This window comes from Leucoraja erinacea, chromosome 25, assembly GCF_028641065.1.
Source record: "Leucoraja erinacea ecotype New England chromosome 25, Leri_hhj_1, whole genome shotgun sequence".
Taxonomy (NCBI): domain Eukaryota; kingdom Metazoa; phylum Chordata; class Chondrichthyes; order Rajiformes; family Rajidae; genus Leucoraja; species Leucoraja erinaceus.
Window position 1 is genome coordinate 1,081,912 of NC_073401.1, and position 24,758 is coordinate 1,106,669.

At 42.1% G+C, this 24,758-nt stretch overlaps 1 protein-coding gene across 2 annotated transcripts in view; it reads right to left on the reverse strand.

The window, feature by feature from the left end:
- znrf3 (zinc and ring finger 3) overlaps positions 1–24,758 on the reverse strand; it is a 309,817-nt gene that overhangs the window by 146,682 nt on the left and 138,377 nt on the right. For both annotated transcript variants that reach the window (XM_055655568.1, XM_055655567.1), the window contains exon 2: positions 10,283–10,408. In XM_055655568.1, the coding sequence (XP_055511543.1) occupies positions 10,283–10,408 (126 nt within the window). The remainder of the gene's footprint in view (positions 1–10,282; positions 10,409–24,758) is intronic.

Consider the following 24,758-nt stretch of genomic DNA (forward strand, 5'->3'; position numbering starts at 1 on the left):
CCCCGACTGGCACAGTAAATTGCAGCTCAAAAACTGGCCGTTTTCGATGTTTTTAACGGGTGTGAAAGTGCGTGTTTTCCCATTCACTAACATGTACCGGAAGTACCAAGTGTCCTCCAGTTAAAATTTTCGGTCACGTGGGTGCAGATCTACGCTCCAGTGACCTTTCGTGAAACGACCCTATAGGAAGGAAGGATTAAACCAAAGATAGACACAAAAAGCTGGAGTAACTCAGCAGGACAGGCAGCATCTCTGGAGAGAAGGAATGACGGCTATCATTGTTGTGTTGGATAACCTTCCATAGTCAGGGCCCTAGATTGCCAGTCCAATGATTCTACCTTACAATCGATACGCTGCATTTTTAGGAGTGAGAAGTTTTTCCCTTTGCTAGATGGGTGGAAGCTGGCAGCAATGACAGGGAATTAACTAGCCATATTATTCTGCAAGGGTTCCAGAATGATTAGAGCTAATGCAAGTCAAATGATTCAATCTACCTCCTGCCTAACCATGCCTTGGTCCTGAGGGATAGTGGTCTGTACTGTTCACTGGATGGCATTTCTCTTAAGCACCAGACACCTAGAGATGTATGTGCTGTTTATAGAATGCAAACCACAGTGTTAACCACAACTTCCTGAATCACGATTGCTCAAGCACAAGTTTGTCTCAGTGTTCCAGAATAACTTCAATCTTGTTTTTGCTGCCAGCAATCTACAAAAACGATGCATTGACATAACTGGCTTGGTTCAACCTGTCTCCAACATGATCATGACTTGGTGACACAAGGGGTGGGCAGCTGCTGAAATCCACGAGATCCACTGTTGTAGCCGACTATGTTACACTGGTGCTGAAGAGAATCACGGGTAACCACCAACAAACCATGGTTGTACAGGAGGAACGAATGATTGAAGATAGACACACAACATTGGAGTAACTCAGCGGGACAGGCAGCTTCTTTGGTGGGAAGGTATGGGTGACGTTTCGGGTCGAGACCCTTCTTCGGACTAGAGGACCTACGTAGGTTATCCAATCATCATTACCACCATTTCTCCAGTGTTTCTACTTTGGATGAATACCTTTGTGGAATTTCAGACAGACATCAGACGAGTGATTGAATACAGGAAACAAGGGTTGTAGCCGACTATCTTTTGGGTCTTTTCCTTCATTCTATGAGGCCATTGCTGATCAAAGAAGTTCAGTAGAAGTTGCGATCACTGTTGTACATCGCATTGTAAGGAACGATGATAAAGCACACACACCAAAATCCTGTGCTTCCAGCGGCGGAAGTCCACAGGAACTGGAGGACAGAGACGTGTGGTGCGTCCGTCACCGTTCCCATCGGAACGCAGCACCACCGCGTCGCTAACGTTTTCAATGATGATGATCGGCACATCAATTTCATTTATTTTGTTACTAGTTTGAGCTCAATACTCTAGCAACATGCAAATGTCCTCTTTGTAACCATGAACCTAACTAGAAACATCCTCAATATCCAGCGATCGTTCACTTGACTGAGTCTCGCCCCAATTCAGGTTGGTGGTTTTTGCATTTCCAGCCGATTAAAAAGACCAGTCAATTAAGTTAAGCAGCGATATGCAATGATTTGATGAGAAGGCTGCCCCATTTAGTGCGTAATATCTCAGAAAATGCTCACCTGGCGTGAACTCGTCCCCTGTCCTGCCAACTCACGTCAACCCCTTCACTGTGCAAGAAGAAACTGCAGATGCTGGTTTAAACCGATGAAAGACACAAAATCCTGGAGTAACTCAGCGGGACAGGCAGCATCTCTGGATAGAAGGAATGGGTGACTTTTCGGGTGGAGGTCCTTCTTCAGACAGTTTAGGGATAAGGGAAACAAGAGATATACAGGGCAGCCAACTCTCACGCATTGAGCGTGAGACTCACGCATTTGACAAAATTCTCACGCTGATGACAGAAGTTCGCACACTCAAAAAAAGTTTTAAATATATAAATAAATAAATAAACAAAGGAAGTCCCTCTCCTCCACACTCACCAATGAGAATAGTTTTCTGTCGGCGGGTTCCCCGTAAAGAACAAGCCATTTAATTGGCTTAAGCCCATCGCACACTATTTAAAATGGCAATGTAGACAAAAATGCTGGAGACTCAGCGGGTGAGGCAGCATCTATGTCTGAGCTTGACCCTTCTTCAGACTCAAGCATTTCTCCAGCATTTTTGTCTCCCGCTCTATAGATGCTGCCTATAACTCCGCTCCGATGCCTGTCCTTCACCTCCCCCGGACACCCGTGTCACTGACCCTCACCTCTCCCGGACCCCAGCTGGACAGAACACCTGGGCCGGCCCGCATTCCCGGGGGGGGGGGGGGGGGGGGGGGGGGGAGTGGGAAATGCTCCCCGGACATCGCCAAGTCTCCACTCACTCCGGGTGTTGTCACCGCTTCACTGACACACACTCACACACACACAACCTAACACACACCCTTACACACACACACACACACACACACACAGGGTTTAAAGGGATATGGGCCAAATGTGGATAAATGGGACTAGTTTAGATGGGGCATCTTGATCTGCATGGACAAGTTGGGATGAAGGACCTGTTTCCATGCTGTAAGACTATGACACACTGTAGAAAGGGTGTAATTGCTCTGGAGAGGATCCAGGGGCGATTTATGAAGATATTGGCAGGGCTGGATTTTTTTTCACTTTGAAGAAAGATTTGATGACTGGGATTGTATTCTCTACAGCAACGGAGGTGAAGAAAAGACTTAGTTGAGGTGAATAATGTTATGAGAATAGAACCTGTTTTGCTTTACAAAGAGTGTAGGAAGGAACTGCAGATGGTGGTTTAAACTGAAGATAGACTCTAAAAGTTGGAATAACTCAGCAGGACAGGCAGCATCTCTGGAGAGAAAGAATAGGTGATGTTTCGGGTCGAGACCTTCAGACTGAAGAGGTTGAAAACCAGCCATAAAACACAATGACTGGAGAGGTGTGTTATCCAACTAAGGGCAGAAATCAGAATCACGTGTTCATCTTTATTGACGAGACACCACAATAAATCTATTACAGAAAAAATAATTTAATGGGGTGGCACGGTGGCGCAGCGGTAGCGAGTGGCTGCCTTGCAGCACCACAGACCCAGATTTGATCCTGACTACGGGTGCTGTCTGTATATAATTTGTACATTAGAAGATTGAGGGGGGATCTTATAGAAACGTACAAAATTCTTAAGGGGTTGGACAGGCTAGATGCAAGAAGATTGTTCCCAATGTTGGGGAAGTCCAGAACAAGGGGTCACAGTTTAAGGATAAAGGGGAAATCTTTTAGGACTGAGATGAGAAAAACATTTTTTACACAGAGAGTGGTGAATCTCTGGAATTCTCTGGCACAGAATGTAATTGAGGCCAGTTCATTGGCTATACTTAAGGGGGAGTTAGATGTGGCCCTCGTGGCTAAAGGGATCAGAGGGTATGGAGAGAAGGCAGGTACAGGAGACTGAGTTGGATGATCAGCCATGATCATATTGAATGACGGTGCAGGCTCGAAGGGCCGAATGGCCTACTCCTGCACCTATTTTCTATGTTTCTATGTTTCCCTATGACCACATGGTTTTCTCTGGATATTTCGGTTTCTCCCACATCCGAAGGAAGTGCAGGTTTGTAGGTTAATTGGCTTCTGTAAGTTGTCCCTGGCGTGTTGGATAGAACTGGTGTATGGTAGATTGCTGGTCAGTGTGGACTTGATGGGCCGAAGGGCCTGTTTCAGTATATATGTTTCACATATATCTTAATTTCATTGAACCATATGCGGTTGAATATGTGGCATTATTTTTGTCTTGTTTCTTTTGTCAAAGGGCAAGGTTGATTGATTTATTTGTGCAGAACAGTGGTGGAAGTCTGACTCCTCTTGCCTTGTTTCTATGTTTTTTGTTTCTCTCTATATATGTGTAACAGCATGAATTATAATCTGATTTCCATACATGAATATACAAAGGTCATTCATGTGCTGCACCTGTTGATTAGAACCTGGCTCTACTGTGGAATGTAATTAGGAATGTATTTAGCCTAACCTTATTCATACCTAATCCAATTTGAAGCATAAATGTTGCATTCAAGTGTAAGTTAAAAGACTCACGACTATACAAGATACAAGATACAAGATACATTTAATTGTCATTTGGACCCCTTGAGGTCCAAACGAAATGCCGTTTCTGCAGCCATACATTACAAACAAATAGACCCAAGACACAACATAATTTACATAAACATTCATCACATCTCTGTGATGGAAGGCCAAATAAACTTATCTCCCCACTGCACTCCCCCCCCCCCCGATGTCAGAGTCAAAGTCAAAGCCCCCGGCTGGCGATGGCGATTGTCCCGCGGCCATTAAAGCCACGCCGGGTGGTGCGAGGTCGCACACCGGGTCTTGGTGTTAGAGCCCCCGGTGTGCGCTCGCAGAGTCCCGCGGCCATTCCAAGCCGCGCGGGGCGGTGATGTCAGGCCCCGCTCCAGGAGCTCTTCGACCCCGCAACTCGGTTGAACAAACTGTTTACGTGGCATCTGTGGGTATCGTGCCAGTCCGATTTTTCTCAACTTGGGCAGCTTATGGTCCAGCCAGCAACAAACGTTTTTACTTAATATAAAGATAGACACAAAAAGCTGGAGTAACTCAGCGGGAAAAACAGCATCTCTGGAGAGAAGGAATAGGTCCCACTGAGTTACTCCAGCTTTTTGTGTCTATCATCGGTTTAAACCAGCATCTGCAGTTCCTTCCTACACTTAATATGACCAGGTCGTCAGAGTTTTACAGTCATTGAAAGATAAAGAAATAATTTAAAACCCCTTGAATGACAAATAACAGGTGGCTCAGATGTGGCTGAGTAACAGTAATGAAACAAATGTCCACTCATCACCTCTTCATTACTGTGTTTGATGACTGACAAATCATTGCCCTAATGTGAACAGACGCACGAGGTGGTATAAACAATCCACACTATTTGTCTGACATTTTTTGTATTAATCTCAGTGAAGTAATCAAGTGGTCTTTTCATTCACACCAGATTAATTGTTTGTGGTCCATATCAGCCTTTTCTCTGGTGTTGAAAAACACCCCCATTGTCATTGATCTGGTACCTGTCATCAAAGTTACTTCCAATAAACAAATGTGTTGGCGGAACAATGGGAACGTCACTGAGATGTGATACCGGAAGCTTAAGTATGTACAACAGAAACATCAAAGGTGACAATATGCCCATGTTTGACCTTCACCATGAATGGATTAATCACAATTAATCACAATTCAAGTCCTGCAACCAAATTCTACCAGGCTTCCGGCTGAACAAACCAGCCAGTGTGTGTGTGTGGGGTTTGGACAATTGGCAATACGTCTGCTTATGTAGACGTGGGTGTAGGAAGGAAGTGCAGATGCTGGTTTACACTGAAGATAAACACAAAATGCTGGAGTAACTCAGCGGGACAGACGGCATCTCTGGATAGAAGGAATGGGTGACGTTTCGGGTTGAGACCCTTCTTCAGACTATAGAATATAGAGCCTAGACCTACAGGGCACCAAATCTAGGTGTAGGGTTTGGGTTTGACTTTTAAGAATAGCCTCTCGAACAAAGCGTTAGAGGTGAAGCAGGACCCAAGAATATGCCATGAACTAAGACATAATTAGCTTAACTAGATGGGAGAGAGAGCGAGAGCTGGCTATGTGTCTGACTATTGGGACCTGAATTGATTTCAATAGTTAATGGAGAACCAAATTAAGAGAGCATCAACCATTCCTCAGTTGTTACTACCACCAATGGGACAAGTTGCTAGCTTATACTTAATTTATTAAATTTTGGGGCACATTCTAAAAATCGTACTCCTATCTTTTCACAACTTTGACAAAATAAATAGCTCCCAACCAATGAAATAAGATAATTTTATGCCCATTTTATGAACAAGCATGATTGAAATAGAAATGATATAATGCATCAAAATTAAAAGTATATCACGCACACGTGTGACACATATACAGACACACATATAGTTGTCTACAATGGAGAAGCCAACATGATGATTAACAGGTGATAAGACACAAAATGCTGGAGTAACTCAGCGGGCCAGGCAGCATCTCTGGAGAGAGGAATGGATGACGTCTTGGGTCAAGACCCTTCTTCAGACTGATTCGGAAATAACCCATTTTTCTCTCTCCAGAGATGCAGCCTGTCAAAGGTTCAAAGATTCAAAGGTCTTTTATTGTCACGTGTACCAATTAAAGTGCAATAATATTCGATTGACCACACAACCATACTAAAACAAGCAACAAGAGTCCCGCTGTGTTATTCCAGCTTTTTGTGTCTATCTTTGATTTAAACCAGCATCTGCAGTTCCTTCCTACACAGATTAACAGGTAATCATATATAGAGGTGAAGGTGTCTATTCTTCACATTCATGGGGCTATGCATCAATGGACTTGACTGAACCTAACCATCTGAGTTCATGGCAATTTCCCCGAGAATCTCACTTTCTGAAACAAAGTCAGAATCTTCCAAACTCATCTCCACAACAGGCTTCACACACTTCCCCTTGTCCGGGTTGCCCACTTAAACCAGTGCAAAAAGTCTGAGATTAGGCAGAGATGAAAAGCCCTGACAACTTCATTCCTTTCATCAATTATGTCCAAAGAGCCTTGTGGTTCAGCTGTTCCTGCCCATCTGGTAATGTACAAATTCCAGATGACTTGCACATTGCTGAAGAATTTGCTGGAGGAAAAGATTCTTTCTCATCTTTCATCCTCTTATTTGTTCTTTGCAGTGTGTTACTAGTTGAGATATTTACTGCCCATCCATGTAGCTGGCACTGCCCTCCATCCCCATTGCTCCATCCCACCAGCATAGCTTTTGCTGCAGGGATGATGCAGTCTGATACCAGGTTATTGTGCGCAGGGCAGCAATCCATGGCAGCCTTGGACAGAAAGAATTGGCTATTTCCCAACTTTTGTACAAAGGAATGGAGTTTCAGTTGACTCTAACGTGGGAATGAACACAATCAAGTCTGTCTCTCGGCTAGATTTGTGTTTAATTATCAAATAAAGGATGTAACGGGGAAGTCCAGAAATTGTGGCCTAGTCTGAATTGACTTTGAAGTTCTGATGTTGAGTGACATTCCTGAGCGACAGCAGTTGTCGGGGTGGCACCACCCTCTAGACATCTTACCCCAGCCACTGGCCATGGGGCAAAGTGCCACTGGACCCTGCCAACACAAGAGGAGCCAATGCATAGATGACCACAGCAGAGGGTCACCAGCTGATTGACACCAAGGTGCTTGGTAGTTTCGCAATGCACTGTAGGTGCACGCCCTCCTTACAACACCCACAAACACGTCCGCCAGACTTCAATGAGAGTGAAGATCTGTGGAGGGTTGCACAGCAGCAATGCAGACTTTGTATGGATTAGCCAGCATCTTCATACTTTGAAGGTTTACGGGAACCGGCGCACACTTAGTGGAAGGAAAGCTCTGAACAGAAGGCAGAATAGAATACTGTCTCCTTGAATTTATATTCCTCAAGTTCAAACAAACTGAAATGGAGGGATTAAGCCTCTTTGAAGTCTGTCAGTTTACAGAGTACAGTTGAATTGGGGCTGCACTTTAATTGAATCTGAATGTTACCAAGCCCTGGGAAATAGACAATCAACATGGTTTTAATTCAGCCCCATTCTCCCCACTGCACGTGATCTGCATACAAACTCCTTCTCACTGGCCCTTCAGGCACCAATCTGCATTTAGCAATGTTGCAACACGACAACACTTCTTCACATTGTTTGAAACAGTCAAAATAATCTTTAGAAAACTTCACTTTGCACAACTAGAACAAAAATCAATTCCCCTGTATCTTCAATGTGATCCATTCATTTTGAGGGAAAATTATCAAAAGCCATTTTATATTCAGAAAATTGCAAATTCATTCAATGAAAAATGTATAAAATAGGCTCTATGCTTCAGGCAAACTTTCGGAGTTTAAATCGACAGCCCTGGAAATAATAATAAATTGTGGTTACTTTAAAACGTTGTCAAGCTATGTAATGTAACTCGTAAATGCGAGACAGCATTGTTGTTATGAGGGCGTCACAGATTATGGCGATCGGCTGCCCTAATCTTACCATCAGATCATCGTACATCAGCAGTCATACTATAGTCTTTAAGATCACACTGGAGATAGTGTGGGTCCACAGGCAAAAATAAACAAGGAAGGAATGTTCTGAGAGATAACTATTGTCTGAACTCTGCAGAGTGAGATAGGGAACATGAAAGAGAGGACAAAAGAGGAAGACAAGAGTCAAACAAACCATGAGAGGCCCAGAGAAATACGGTAGAGATTTGGAATGGCACAAAATTACATCCAAGATTTCGCACAGGAATTGGATGGTTTTTTGTTTAACTTTACTATTTTTGCACAGGATGTGGGCAAGGGAGAAGTGGATGATTGTAAAACTGCTGATGCTGTTGTTTTGATACATCTCCCACAAGTTGAAAACAAGAATATATATAAATCAAGCTTCTAAAGTATGAATAAACTGCATTGCCTTGTAATGACTGGGAAATTATAAAACTACAAAGGGTGGTGGGTGTATGGAACAGGCTGCCAGAAGAGGTAGATGAGGCAGGGACTACCCCAACATTTAAGAAACAGACAGATACATGGAAAATCAAAGGTAGTAAAAATGCTAGAGAAACTCAGCGGGTGAAGTAGTCTGTGGAGCGAAGGATAAAGGCAACGTTTTGGGCCAAAACCCTTCTTCAGACTAATGTGAGGGGGGGGGGGAGAAGAAAAGAAGAGGTGGAACCTGAGGGAGAGCTGAGAAGGGGAGGAAAAAGCAGGGACTACCTGAAATTAGAGAAGTCAATGTTCATACAGCTGGGGTGTCAACTGCCCGAGCGAAATATGAGGTGCTGCTCCTCCAATTTACGGTGGTCCTCACTCTGGCCATGGAGGAGGCCCAGGACAGAAAGGTCGGATTCAAAATGGGATCGTGAGTTGAAGTGCTGAGCCACCGTGAGATCAGGTTGGTTTTTGCCAACCGAGTGGAGGTGTTCAGCGAAGTGAGTGCCAAGCCTACGCTTGGTCTCACCGATGTAGAGCAGCTGGCACCTAGAGCAGCGGATGCAATAGATGAGGTTGGAGGAGGTGCAGGTGAACCTCTGCCGCACCTGGAAAGACTGCTTGGGTCCTTGAATGGAGTCGAGGGGGGAGTTAAAGCAGGGGAGGTAAAGCAGGGAGGTAAATTCTACATACTGTATGTGCAGATGTGCGGAAAAGACAAGTTTAGAGGGATATGGACCAACTACAGGCAGGTGGGACTAGTGTAGCTGGGACAAGTTGGCAACTTGGGCCGAAGGGCCTGTTTCCACACTGTATCACTCTATGACACTACCTCTACATTACCTTGTTTTGAACAAAAAAGATAACAGAATGGATGTCTCACCAGAGTTGAAAATATTACTCGAAGGGTCGAATGGCCTACTCCTGCACCTATTTTCTATGTTTCTATGTTACTATTGCAGTCGGGTATGAAATAAGGGGAGTTATTTGCTGCCAAGTAAAACTATAGAAATTAAATGTCGAGATTTGGGTATGGAAACTTGGGAAGACAGCAGACACACCAGTGAAGTCTGTTATGCTGCAGAAAATGTCAGATGGTCAAAGTAGAAGGATACAATGGTAAACAGGAAGATTAAACAGGTGTCGGAGCAGGAAACCTGAATCCGTAGATATCATCTGGACTTGGTTCTCCGTAGATGCACTACCCATCACTGGGCATTTTTGTTCTCCATATGTGCAGATAATATGCATTACAATTCATAACTTGCAAGAAAAGGTGCACAATAAGCAGGCTAACCCTCCGTCAGCTAAACACCTTCCAAGGTGAATCTCAGCTGCAAGAAAAGGATTGCTCACATTAGCTGAACAAAATCCTTGAGGTTTCATCACCCAATCATCTTCCTTTGCACACCCCCAAGGTGAAGCTACCATTCTTCCCCACCTACATTATTTTCACATTCAATAGGTGGAAAAGTTGTCTTCCTTTAATTCTCCTTTCATTTCTTCGCTCTTGGCTGCTCACAACGTTCTGGAAACATTTCTAAACATAGACAAAATGCTGAACCATTAGATTTGGGTTTTTTTTTTAATCTGCGGAGGCAAACATTGCTAAATTCAGACCATGGAACCAGATCAGATCATGGGAAAGTCAGAGCAGAGAATGTGTGTGGATCAGATCCATACACTCAGCGCAGTATCTTTCCTTACCTTGCCCAGCACGGTGAGACAGGGTTTGGGATCCAGTTCCGGTTGCTCCAGTTTCACTACCCCCACCCATCCATACTCGTACAGATCCTCCTCATCATTGTTGTTGCATAGTCCCAATGGGTGCATCTGCGGAGAATCGACACACACAGCAAATTAATAAGTGCAAGGCTATATTCATTCTAAACAAAGTTGGTATCTAGCCTTGATGCACACGAACATATCCTTCATTGAACACCACGGACCAGAGATTTATTTTACAGTTTTGTTATTGTTTTTTGTTTTAATTCTCTATTTCGAACAGAATAAAATAATAAAAAGCAAGTGTGAAACAACTTACAAAAATAAACAAAAAACAAAACAAGAATATTTATAAAGTGTCATAAATAATATCTATAAATAAATGAAATCGTATGTGTCCGAAAAGGAGCAGGAAGAAGCCAAAGCTTATTAATTCCCACCCCTTATTCAACTGCTTATAATTATCTTATACAAATGTAGCAGCTATATGTACACCATATGTAGACCAGCAGCTATATGTACACCAAATTATTTAAATTTGTACACTAATCAAATATTTACAAAGGCATACAAAAAAAGAGAAAAAAAAGAAAAACCCCTCATATACCAAACAGTATCTCTTGGTCATATATACAACTCATCACCCTATAATCACCCTTCCCAATACAATCAATATAACAAATATCCCGTTACAAATGAATATGTTGGCATGCTGGCACAATGCTGCCCGATCACATTATATCATTATTCAAAATCGGATGGACTGTACCATAAATATTGTCTCTTCATTTCCCTCCCACTTCATCCCTATCTCCAGCCTGGATGCATTTCTGTCAAGTTATTAAGAGATCCAGCTGCTCGTCCATATAATCAAGAATCATAAAGATGGCAGGACACCCATTAGGCTACTGCCTTACAGGACCAGAGACCCGGGTTCGACCCTAACTACGGATGCTTGTCTGTACGGAGTTTGTATATTCTCCCCGTGACCTGTATGGATTTTTTCCGAGATTGTTGGTTTCCTCCCAAACTCTAAGACATGCAGGTTAATTGGTTTGGTACCCAGTGTGTGTGTGTATGGTAGTGATACTGGGCAGGGATTGCTGGTCTGCGCGGATTCAGTGGCTGAAGTCCCTATTTCCGTGCAGTATCTCTAAACTGAATGATAAAATATTTTGCCAACAAAATGCACCGGAAAGATATAGCTCATGTGTTGAGTGGGAATGGGTCTCCGAAAGGGGGATAGAGAAGAAACATGAAGATACATCACAGAGTCCTGTCATGTTCAACAGTCTGGTCAGATTGTGTGAAGTTTCAGCTTAGATTGGGTTTGAAGCAACCAGCTCCATCAGCGTAGCACCTCCAAGCTATCAAGCTTGAATTTTAAAGATTATTTGATGGATTAGTCAGCAGATGTTCAGGTCAATACAGTTCCACTTACTAATGTCCACTACACCTATCATCCCTCCGCCCCTCCACTCCATTAAACATATTTATTAGTGTAGATATCTCAAAACCTTTTGTGACTATTTATATACATTCCTTATTCACATGAAGCTCACAGAGTAAACAGTAGTGAAACAGGAAGGATACAAGGAAGGCCCAACTCGTCCATAATGCCCCATTTAAGCTAGTCCCATCTGTCCACATTTGGGCCGTATTCCTACAACACAATACAATACCGTTTATTTGGCATTTGAACCTCACATGAAGGTCAAACAAAATTTGGTTTCTGCAGCCATACAAGAAAAGAACCAAGACACACCAACACAATTTACACAAACATCCATCACAGTGAATCTCCTCCTCACTGTGATGGAAGGCAAAGACTTGTCTCTCCCCTGCTCTCCATTCCTTTCCCGAAGTCAAAGTCAAAGCCCCCGGCGGGCGCTAGCAAGTCCCACGGCCACTCAAAGCCGCGCCAGGCGATGTAAGGCCCCGCTCCAGGTCACTCTCAACCCCGCAATTCGAGCGGGAGAAGTCGCCGTTGCTGGTGCCCCGCAAAGCGGTCTCCCACCGGGGACGCGCGAGCTCCCGGTGTCACCATCCACCGCAGTCGGGTCGCAGCCGCACACCATCACAGCTCTCCACGCTCCTAAGCCGGCCAGCTCCACGATGGTGGGTCCGCAGCTCCGCAGGCTCCGTAACTTGAGCTGTCGTTCCGGTTGGAGGCCGCTCCACGGTGCTAGGCCCCAACGGCAGGGAAAAGGTCGGGTCTCCGTACAGGGAAGAGATCTAAATGTTTCCCCCCCCCCCCCGCCCGGCCCCCACACATACACAGTCAAAAACCCACCACAAACTTTACACTGTACAGGACAATAAAATAAAAAAAGACAGACGGGCTGCAGAGGCCGCTGCGACATCGGTCGTGCCGCCAACATCTAGAGTCATACAGATAAACACAACAATAAATGCAACCATTTGTTCAAAACTGCAGCACAATGCAAGAATATAGTGGTGAAGAATGGTAATGTATAATGGGAATAACTGAATAAGGTCGAGTTATGGGTGCGAGTTTGTGATGGCACCTCCTAGACTGGGCTGTGGGACTGGCCATGTGTTCAGGAGTTAGATGGCAGTGGGGACGAAGCTGTTCCTAAGTTGGAAGTCCACGCTTTCAATTCCTGTCAGTTCTCCCGCAATGTAGAAGAGAGAAAAGGGAATAATCGTGGAAATACTGAATCTTTGTAGATGCCTAAAAATGCAAATATGCTGATGAGCTTTCTTCATTATGTTGATCTCTCCTGAACCATATAAATGCCCTTTTATTACTCTTTCATTTATTGAAACTTGACGTACCTAACCTTTACTTGCTGTCGCCAGCAGTGAATTTCCACACTCCAAAGACATGTAGGTTAATTGGTTCTGTAAATTGTCCCTAGGTTGTAGAATAGAACTAGTGTACCAATGATCATTGGTCTGCGTGGACTCGGTGGGCAGAAGGGCCCGTTTCCATGCTGTATCTCTAAACTAAACTTGCACCAGAGGTCAGGATTGAACATTAGCAGTGAATCCATAACATGCTAGAGACATATATCATGTAACTGAGTATACACCAACTACCTGTTGACCTCACATTCTCTTATCAACTTCCCCTTGACTCTTTCACTCACCTACATACAAGCGATGACTTACGATGGCTTATTAACCTCCCAACCCACATTTCTTTGGGATGAAGGAGGAAACCAGAGTGTTTCTAGGAAACTCACATAGCCACTGGCAGAACTTGCAAACTCTACATAGGTAGCACTCAAGGTCAGGACTGACCCCAGGCGGCTATCACTGTAAGGCAGCAGCTCCGCCAACTGTGGTATCCTGCTGCCCATATTTATGGCCCATGTGCCAATGCGGTAAATTGTCCAAAAAAGCTTACATGATGAAAGAGTATGGACAATACATGAGCAAAATGCTGTATCTGTGGGCAGCACAGTGATAGAGAGAGCTGCTGCCTCACAGCGCCAGAGATCCGGATTTGATCCCAACTACAGGTCCTGTCTGTGCGGAGTTTGCACATTTCCCTGTGACCGAGTGAGTTTCCTCCCATAAAGACGGGTAAGTTTGCAGGTTAATTGGCTTCGTAAAATGCCCCTAGTGTGTAGAATGTGAAAGTGAGATAACATGAAACTAGTGTGCGGGTGATCGATGGGCTAGCATGGACTCGGTGGCCCGAAGGGCCTGTTTCCGCACTATATCTCTAAAACGCAACTTTTATCTGCCTATTATAATTGTATTTATCTTCCTGGTAAATTTCACGTAACTTGTTGACAACACAGACCTGCAATACAGTTCATGAAAGGATGAATGTTTTACTAATAGTTATTAAATATGACTTGGAAAGTCAAACTATCTATTTAACCATAGAATATACAATAATGCAGCCACCTCTAATAATACTTGGCTTTAGTTACAATGCAGGGGTTTGTGTGAGCTGGTTGGATTGCAGCACTGAAGAATATCACTTATTAAACCTGCTCCAATAACTCCTGACTTATTGGAAGAAGCAATGAATATTGAAGCTGACTCACAAAAATTAATATCCTATTTATATAATAGTATTCTAAATATAGACCTACCATCGACAGAGGTACTTAGAGAAGAGTGGGAACGGGAATTAATGATAAAAATTACGAAGGTTAAATGGGAAAAATACCTGATATATATTCACAAATGTTCAATTAATGTAAGACATAATCTAATACAATTTAAAATTGTACATAGATTATATTATTCAAAAACAAGATTGAACAAATTTTATCCAAATATATCCGCCACTTGTGATAAATGTCTAGCCCAAAAGGCAACTATAACACACTCCTTAGTTTCCTGCATAAAACTTTATAGATTTTGGAATGATATTTTTGAAATACTTACAAAATTATTCAAGACAAGAATGGAACCTAATACTGAAATGATTATATTTGGTGTAATGGAAGATGGGAATAAATTGAACACATCTCAAAATCTATTCCTTAATTATGGTTTAATAATAGCAAAAAAATTAATACTTAAATTTTGGAAGGGTACATCAATACCAACGCTTAAAATGTGGATTGCAAGTATGTTGGACACTGCTCATCTTGAGGAAATGCGATTCCTCCTAATGGATAAATCAGACCAATTCATAACGAGTTGGTCTCCATTCGTCGTTTTTTTGGAATCATATGGTGCAACACAATTGTAAAAAATAACTGTTTCAGGACTGGACGAGGGTTGGTCAAGACTATAAATAATGATCTCCTTTTCTTTTCACTATTTTCTCTCTCAACTTTCTTCATTTACTCGTTTTCTTTCTTCACACACTATATATTTCACATTTTTCTATCCTTTACTATCTAACCTCTTTTTCTTATTCTCATCTTTTTTCAATGTAACAAAAAAAAAAAGAAGTTGTACATAAAATGTATTATGAAAATATATATTAGGCACTTTGGTGCCATATGACTGTGCTTACTTCTAATAAAATAAAATATTAAAAAAAAAAAAAAAAAAAAAACCTGCTCCAATGCTTTCCCTCGGGAATGTTTGGACAAAGATTCAGATTTGGTTGCGCAAAAGCTTAAATATTTTTAGTGGACAGTTCCAATGTAAAATAGTTTTACATTATCAATCACGTCTTATCAATGCCCAAAGTGAAACACCCACAGAATTATTTTCAATAAGATTGCCCTGAGCGATATTTCAGGTAACCCCAGTAATAGAATGTTTACCACGCTGCTGTTAGTTCAAGGTCCAATGTGTAAATTAACTGATGCTTTCACTACATTAGAACATTGATTTTTCATGTACTTATCCATATGGCATTAAAAAGATATTTGGGAAGGTTCATGAATAGGAAAGTTTGGAGGGGTATGGGCCAAACGCGGGCAGGGCAGGTGAGACGTGTAAATGGGGCATCTTGAACGGTATGGAGAATATACGTTGAAGGGTTTGTTTCTTGCACATCAAGCTACACCTGACGTGGAGTTCAGACGTAACAAGGAGCTCTGTAGAAATGCAATTCCATTCTTTGTTGAAAGAATATCATTAACTTACAGTATTTGCACCCAGCATGCAAACAAGATCAGCTGATGTGCCATTTCTCTTCTGCACCACAATGTCCTGAGTTCATGAAAGGCAATGCATTCTTTTGTAACTTAAACAGAGCAAGTAACTTCCTCCTTTTCTTTCAGTCTGCCTGTTTATACAAGTCAAAGGAACCACAGTATTGATGGCAGTCTTTAATCAGTGCCCATGGTAAAGAAAGTTCTTAAAATGCAGATTGTACAAATCCAAAAATCTAATAACCATTCTACAATTCAAAAGCAGATGATTTAGTCAGGAATACAACAGTTGTGGAAGCATGCATTGGCTGGCATGTTTCCTACATTATGGTCTGGCAGAGACTCCTCTGACCAGGAAGCACTTAGGATGCCCTGAAAGGACATTAAAGATGTTATGCACATACGTCGTTCCTTAATTGTGAGTCAAATTAATTCAGCTAAGGACTTTTTATGACAATTAAATGTATCTTGTATCTTGTATCTTGTATCTTTAAGTATTTTAATTTTATAATACCCACTTTTGTGTGAAATCTCTATAAATCAAGAATGAAAAATATCGGCAGGCAAATTTCAAAAAGGCCAATGCACAATCAAAAATCCAAGTCAACCTTTATCTGCTTTCCTGAGAAGTGAAAATCCCAGTTTTCTGGGTGATTGGGAAAGAACAGTGTAAATTGGATCACATTTTTATAAAGGTTTAGAACAGGGATTTCTCTTTGAAATGTCCTGTGGAACTTCTGATGATTGAAATTGGGGGCTCACATTAACATCTCACCCTTTAGACACAATAGTATTCCCCTGTATCAGTTTCACCGTCTGTCGCCCGAGACATTCCCTACCCATTACATGTGCTACTTGGCAATCCAGGAGTATCTCATTGTATTTCTGTAAATACAATCTGAAATAGGCATAGAGTCAAAGTGATACTAAGTGAGAACAGGCACATCTGCTCACTGAGTCTGTGTTGTCCATTCACATTCATTTACATTAATCCTAAACTAATCCATCAGTATAAAATATTTAAAAAAATAGAAATGCTGGAAATACTCGGTAGGACAAGCAGCATCTATGGAGTGATAAACAGAGTTAATGTTTCAGGTCAAGGACTCTTCATCACTGGAGGAGAAATATTAACTCCCAAATATAGGCACAAAATGCTGGAGTAACTCTGCGGGACAAGCAGCATCTGTGGGGAGAAGGAATGGGTGACGTTTCGGGTCGAGGCTGAAGGAAGTCAGTGAGAGTCATATCCCTAAAACGGATCCTCCAATCGTCTATTTAGCCCAAGTACACATTTTGCACTCAAGAAATGTCTTGATGGGTTAGAATGTTCTATACTCAGCTCTGCATGACAGACACACTCAGGACTCCAATACAGAATGTCTAGGCATTTATCTCTAATTGCTAGCACTTAGAATTATCTTTATTTGGACTTTCTCAGGCTATATCTTGCACTAAATGTTGTATCCTTTATCTGTGGCAGACACAAAATGCTGGAGTAACTCAGCAGGGCAGGCAGCATCTCTGGAGAGAAGGAATGGGTGACGTTTTGGGTCGAGCCACTTTCTCTGAAGCATATCCAGCATTTTGTGCATTGTCTTCGCTGTAAACCAGCATTTGCAGTTCCTTCCTACACATCCTTTATCTGGACACTGTGGATGGTTTGATTGTAATTACAGTATGTATAGTCTGTTCTTCGACTGGATAGCACATGACAAAAGCTTTTCATTGTATCCTGGTACATATGACAATAAACTAAACTAAATGCTGCATAGTAATGTCAGTGTGTGTATTCTGTCTTCTATCTTCCTTCTATTATGAGTACTGCTGAATTTCGGAGGCAGTGTACAATGATCAGCAGTTGTAACACATTTTATAGTCACATGCTCTGAGACGGCTGCAGCAGTTACGGGGTCCTGCACTATTGTAGGGTCTAGTTTTCAGACGGAACATAGAAAATAAAAGAGTACAGCACAAGAGCTGACCCTTCGGCTCACAATGTCTGTGTTGAACAGCAACTCATATCTGTGTGCACATGATCCATATCCCTCCATTTTCTGCATATCCTTGTGTCTGTCCAAAAATAAGCTTTATTCAGAATAAAAAACATATACAAAACAAGAACAGTGCAAAAACTTCTCTGACATTCTCAACGTTTACACATTCAATAGCGTCTTCATGTTTGCAAGCTATCCTTTGACTTGTGGTTTCAGCTAGATGTGATAACAACTTTATACTTCAACACCAGCACATTGTGGCCTTGTGTGTATTAACCAGCATCTGCAGTTCCTTGTTTCTCTGTCAAGAACAATGATACATTCTCTCCTGCTGTTTGGATAAGACAGCTGTGTTTCCTAAAAGAACAATAAACTAGATTTAAAAAAGAAAACTATTGTATTTAAAGTGCTTTGCGATTGATTGAAGTTGGACAAATATACTGTGCCAATCTCAGAATAAAAATTGCCATGTTCCAGTAACTTTGAGTCACAAATATATGTCCATATGGGAAACAAAGTGAAACCAGTCTGCTCAGATTGGTTTCTAGTTTCAAATATATGCACAGCATCTTATTTCTGGGATATATCTTTAATGAGTATGCATTTCATATGGTGTGCATTTATTGCAGAAACATGAATTATCATTCAGTAAAAGTAACAAATAATGAAAATACTGTGGTTTTCATCAGATACAGAAAAATGTTGAAATTCACTTGCATTTCCCATTCAAATATAAGTAGAGGGAACACATACCTGGAAGATATTATTAGTGTATGTACTGAAGATTTAGATTTTGAAAAGAACAAAAGATGCTGGATATATACAAATCTGTGGAATGGGAGAGTTAATATGTAGGAAGGAACTGCAAATGCTGGTTTAAACCAAAGATAGGCACAGAATGCTGGAGTAACTTAGGCAGGCAGCATCTCTGGAGAGAAGGAATGGGTGACGTTTCGGATCGAGACCCTTCTTCAAACCCTTCTTCCGAAGAAGAATCTCGCTGGCCCGCTGAGTTACTCCAACACTTTGTGCCATTCAATATTTCTTGCCCTTTCCACTATCACCTACCTTCCCTTTCGCTCCCCTCCATCCCCTCCCTTTTCTCTGAGGAACTTTTAAAAAATATCTAGCATTTCCCAATGCTAATGAAAAATCTTTGATTTGAAATCTGTTTCTGGCCAAGATCAGCAGGTTTAGCACACACCGAGGTCTGAATCCAAGACTCTTTATTTATTTATGCGATATGGGCATCACTGATAAAGTAAGCACTTATCATCCCGAACCTGGGCCAATTTGGAGAGCAGGTAGGAGTCAACCACATCTTCTTGAGCATGGAGTCACACGTGGTATTGCAAAATGTATATTTCCCTCACTGGAGAATTTCCTGAACTCGCTTTTTTTAAACAACGATCCTTGAGTTTCATCGTCATTATTACATGCTCTACCTTGGTATTTCACGTCACTTGATCTTGTTTTAAATTACCCCCAAAGTCATCGAGGGATCTCAATTGGCCATCCTGTGCAGTTACAATTGGGGTATGAACTCTGGTCCAGTTGTAGCACTCTTTGACGTAGTCAGATAGATATTGGATCAAGACCAGCCAACTACTCAATGTTAAAATGCAGGTCGTGAGATCGTACTGTGTGCAATTTGACTGCTGGATTTCAGAGCGAGAGCACAGAAGAGAGGGGGAGAGAGGGAGAAAGAAATGAGAGCCTATGTATATGTGTGTTTGTGAGAGAGAGACAGGGGGGGAGAGAGAGAGGGGAGAAACAGACTATGTTCTTGATAATGGTTTATCAATGTCGCGTGTACCAAGATGCAGTGATTTAGCATTGAGATGTGAAGGTATGCTCACACTCAGGCGGTTGTAGCTTTGAAGTCCTCTGCCACAGAGGTTGTGAAGATACAACAAAATTGCTTGTGTCCTTTTCTTGAATACTCAACTCCAGTACATTCAACGCCTGTACGAAGTGATCGACCAGGAGACTTTGAGACATTGTCTGAAGAAGGGTCTCGACCCAAAACGTCACCTATTGTTTTTCCCCAGAGATGCTGTCTGACCTGCTGAGTTACTCCAGCCTTTTGTGTCTACCAGGAGACATTGCTGGATTATATGGAAGATAGACACAAAATGCTGGAGTAACTCAGCGGGACAGGCAGCATCTCTGGAGAGAAGGAATGGGTGACGTTTCGGGTCGAGACCATTCTTCATGAGTTGATTTAATAGACGTGTTAAACGCCTGTGATTTCCAGTGCTATTATGGGATTAGCTTGGGAAAACTCAAGCGAGGGGATAAAGCAGGTCATCTAGAAACTAAAAGTGGTTACCAAGGAAACGGAATATATTTTAATCGGAGGCTGCACCTGCTCCTTATCGGTAACTATACATAACATAGCATCTGGGACAGGGCTCACCCCATTTATAAATAGGTAAGATGATAGTTTGTGATTAAAAGTTAGCTCAGAACATGAGAGTGTTGTGGTAAACCAGTCAATTATTCAATTAGAGGAACTCATAATCATTATTGCCAGAGTCCAATCCCAAACTGGAATTTAAAGTGACATTGTTGGTCCTTTCCCATGTATCTACTTGGACGGGAGACAGGGTGATGGTTGTCTTGTAGAAAGTACCAGCAGCATCATTGCGCTGGCCTGCCCCGCCCCGCCCCACGGTGTCAAAAACGTTGCCACCCTCCAGCAGGGCACCCTCATCAGCAGCCTTTCCTGGAGAAAAGGTGAAGGGAAAAACATTCAATAAGAATCTGGTGTATGGAACATCTATCTGCCAGAGGAGGTAGTTGAGGCTGGGACTATCCCAATGTTTAAGAAACAGTTAGACAGTTACATGGATAGAACAGGTTTGAAGGGACACGGGGCAAACGCAAGCAGGTGGGACTAGTGTCGCTGGGATATGTTGGCCGGTGTGGGCAAGTTGTGGCAATGACCCTATTTGCATGCTGTATGATACTGTAACTCAGTGACTAAAAGGCAGTAGGCTATGGGGAAGGGACATTCCGAAAGGAGGTCCCCCTGCAAAGTATTTTACATGTAAGGTAGGTACAAGATATAAGAGATGCCAGGGCAAGCAGGGCAATGTAAAGCGGCAAGCAGCAGTGCAGAAATCAGTCAACTTACCCTGTGAGGCTTTGGTGGCCCATTGGAGATCAATTCAAAATGAGACACATAAACTTGCAAACGCTGGAATCTTGAGCAAAAATCAAAGTGCTGAAGGAACCTGGCTGGCCAGGCAGCATCAGTGAAGGGACAGGACCCTTCTTCAGAATCTCTCTGTAACGCAATGGCTCTGCCTTAAATATATTCAATGATTTAGCATTCATAGCGAATCCCAAAATAATCACAAACCAAGTGAGGATAAATTTTCTCATTTCATTCCTCAATTACTTATTGCCAATAGTCCCTCAATTTCCAAGTCAGGGAAACTCTGCTCTCAGTAACTCACTTTTCAAGTCCAAAAGCAAAAGCAAGTCTGACTAAACCAAAAATGCGTAAAATACTCAACATGTCAGGCAGTGGAGGGAGAAATAAATTTAACGTTTCAGCTTTCAATTAGCTCACCCATTAGTCTTCTAAACTCTGGTTAATGGGGGTGTATTGTACTCTCATGGTCCTCACTGCATGATACAGTAATATCAACAATACCACCAATAACAAGTAATGCCACTCCCTGTGACAACGTTAAGGGCCTGTCCCACTTAGGCGATTTTTTCGGTGAAAGCTGGATTTTGAAAACCTTTGTTCAAAACCTTTCGGTGACAATGGGCTTGACGTTGCCTGCCTTCTCCTATCATAGGTTCTGTTGTAGGTTGTCGCCGGGCGCTGACTTTGATGAATTCCATTGGCGTTACCTACGTCAACCTACGTCGATCAGCGACAGGTACTGGCGACTGAATTGTCTTCAGTTGTCACCGACAGGGCTGTTGCTTGTCGCGGGTGGACGTAGGTTGACTTTGGTTGTCGTAGGTTGTCGCCTGTGTGATGGTACGTTGTCGTAGATGTGGTCGTAGGTGGATGTCCTAAGTCGCAACGATTGGGTCGCCAAAAAAATTGCCTAAGTGGGACAGGCCGCTAACATTCCACTTTTTTACACAGAACAACATTTTTACAGAGTACTCCAGGTGTGGTCTGGTGGACAAATTGCAGTAGATTTCTTTACTCTCACAGTGCAGACTTGTAATAGCGTACCATTTGAAAAAAGAATATGAACTTCAGAAGTAGGAGCAGCATTAGGCCATGTGACCCCTTCAATATGCTCCAATATTCATTCAGATTCGGCTGCTTTGATCTTGGTCCTTGTCTACCTTCCTATTATGTTGCTCATAATATTTGACTGTTCTCCAAATTGCTGATCCACAACTTTCCATGTTTCACACACAAACGTATATGAACCATACCCTTCCAGGATATTGTAATAATGTATGATTTTTTAAAAATGTTTCTTACTAAATTGGATCATTTTTCTGTTCACATTATATTGTATCTGACACGTTATTTCTATATCAGCCTCTTTTTGTCTTCCCTCAGTTTATGTTTCCAATCTAAATCCGTGTTTGATCCTGACTACGGGTGCTGTCTCTATGGATTTTGTACATTCTCCCCATGACTGCGTGGATTTATTGTGGTTTTCTCCCACTTTCCCAAGACGTACAGTAGGTTGGCTTGGCTATAAATCGATTGTAATGATCTATGAACTCCATTCCACACTCAGTTTACTAATCCACAGTGTGCATGAGCACATGATCCCAAAGCACACAATCTCTAACCCTGCCTCACAACCTCTTCTGACAATCTAGATGCACCAAGTAAGTAACGACCTCTCAGCTAAAATTAACCACGATCCTGTCAAACAAAAGCTCTCTTTCATAAATTTGTGTCATCTAGCATAACCATGTTAATTTTCAAAAGGGTCTGTAATTCTAATATTCCCTGTCAATGATATGAAGTTACTGGAACTAATTTATCATTCACTGTTTTCTCTTGAACAGCCAACATGGACCATTATAAAATGTGCAGAATTCTGGGCAATGAAAACCAATGCATCCACAATCTTTTTTTTTTAAATCGTGGGGGATGCAGGGGAATTGTCAGCTTTTAGTCCCACTAAATGCCCCAGCGACAGACCATTTTGTACCACCTGTTCATTTTACATCTTCATGTACAGTAGAAATTCACTTCTGCACTATTTCTGGAATGTGTGCTTTTGTCTTCTGCCATGGAGACTTAAAAAGGATTTGATTAAAGTTGTTGCCAAACCCTTATTGCCCATCAGACAGAGACAGGATATGCTTACTTCTGTTGAATTCTTCCCCTCTTAGTAATGGCAAAAGCTGTTATAATTTGTTTTTATGACTCTTGCCGGTTTATTTGCAGTTGGAATTCCTTTTGTGTAATTTGTACACATTGAATCAGATGAACCTTCTGCTGATGTGCCAGTTAGTCACGAGAATCTGTTTGCCAGCTCCGAGAGTAGCAAAATAGATTTCAGGAATGTCTATGCCTAGCTTTGATCCTGCATACTAATGTTCTACAAAAGATGATGGCACCCTTTTAAAAGCTGCAATCATTCAACTCTCTTGTGTTGAACGTGCAGAATGAAACTATCACCAGCATTTAAAGGGACAATGACCCTAACCATGCCATTATTCACTGTTGCAAACAATTCATAATCTCGAGTCACACTGATTAAAAACAATGAGTTATCTTTCTCTTCTTCCAATTAACACTTTTCCACCCCTGCATTTCCCTATCCCACCAAAAATAATAATGTCGTTTAACAAACCCAACACCACCAAAACTGCCACATTCGGTCTAAGATTCTCAATTACAAAATCAGTGCAGAAGAGTTCAATGTCATGTAAAAGGCAGGAATACATTCCAACTATACAGCCACACTTGTGTAGAAATTCTGGTTCCATGCACTAAAGTTCCCAATTAAAGTGGTTACATTGTCATGAGACACCATCTACAGATTAAAAAAAAACAAAAACAGCTAAAAAACCAGCTAAAAAATCCTACCTTTGTAGGAAGGAACTGCAGATGCTGGTTTAAACCGAAGATAGACACAAAAAGCTAGAGTAACTCAGCAGGACTCAGGCAGCATCTCTGGAGAGAAGGAACGGGTGACATTTCGGGTCAAGACCCTTCTTCAAATCTACCTGCAGTTTTATGCTATATTGAAAACATAGAAACCAAGAAAATAGGTGCAGGAGTAGGCCATTCGGCCCTTCGAGCTTGCACCGCCATTCAATATGATCATGGTTGATCATCCAACTCAGTATCCTGTACCTGCTTTATCTCTATACCCCCTGATCCCTTTAGCCACAAGGGCCACATCTAACTCCCCCTTAAATATAGCCAATGAACTGGCCTCAACTACATTCTGCGGCAGAGAATTCCAGAGATTCACCACTCTCTGTGTAAAAAATGTTTTTCTCATCTCAGTTCTAAAAGATTTCCCCTTTATCCTAAACTGTGACCCCTTGTTCTGGACTTCTGGACTTCCTGCATCTAGCCTTAAGAATTTTGTGAGTTTCTATAAGATCCCCCCTCAATCTTCTAAATTCTAGCGAGTACAAGCCGAGTCTATCCAATCTTTCTTCATATGAAAGTCCTGACATCCCAGGAATCAGTCTGGTGAACCTTGTCTTGTGTCAAATGTCTTGTGTGCATGCACAGATATCACGTTATAGATGTCGCACCTCGTAAAACAAGATTTGGTTAAAGATGAAAATGGGATTTGACAAGTAAACAGAAGATGAAAGCAATTTGAACATTTTGCTTACGTGAGGACCAAGAGGCAGTGGTTGGACAAAGTGGCCCAACACAGTCAGGAGATTGAGCGAGTGTTCACGCCAACACGGTGTGAACGTTCCTCAGATGTAGACAGGTCTTCAGCAGCA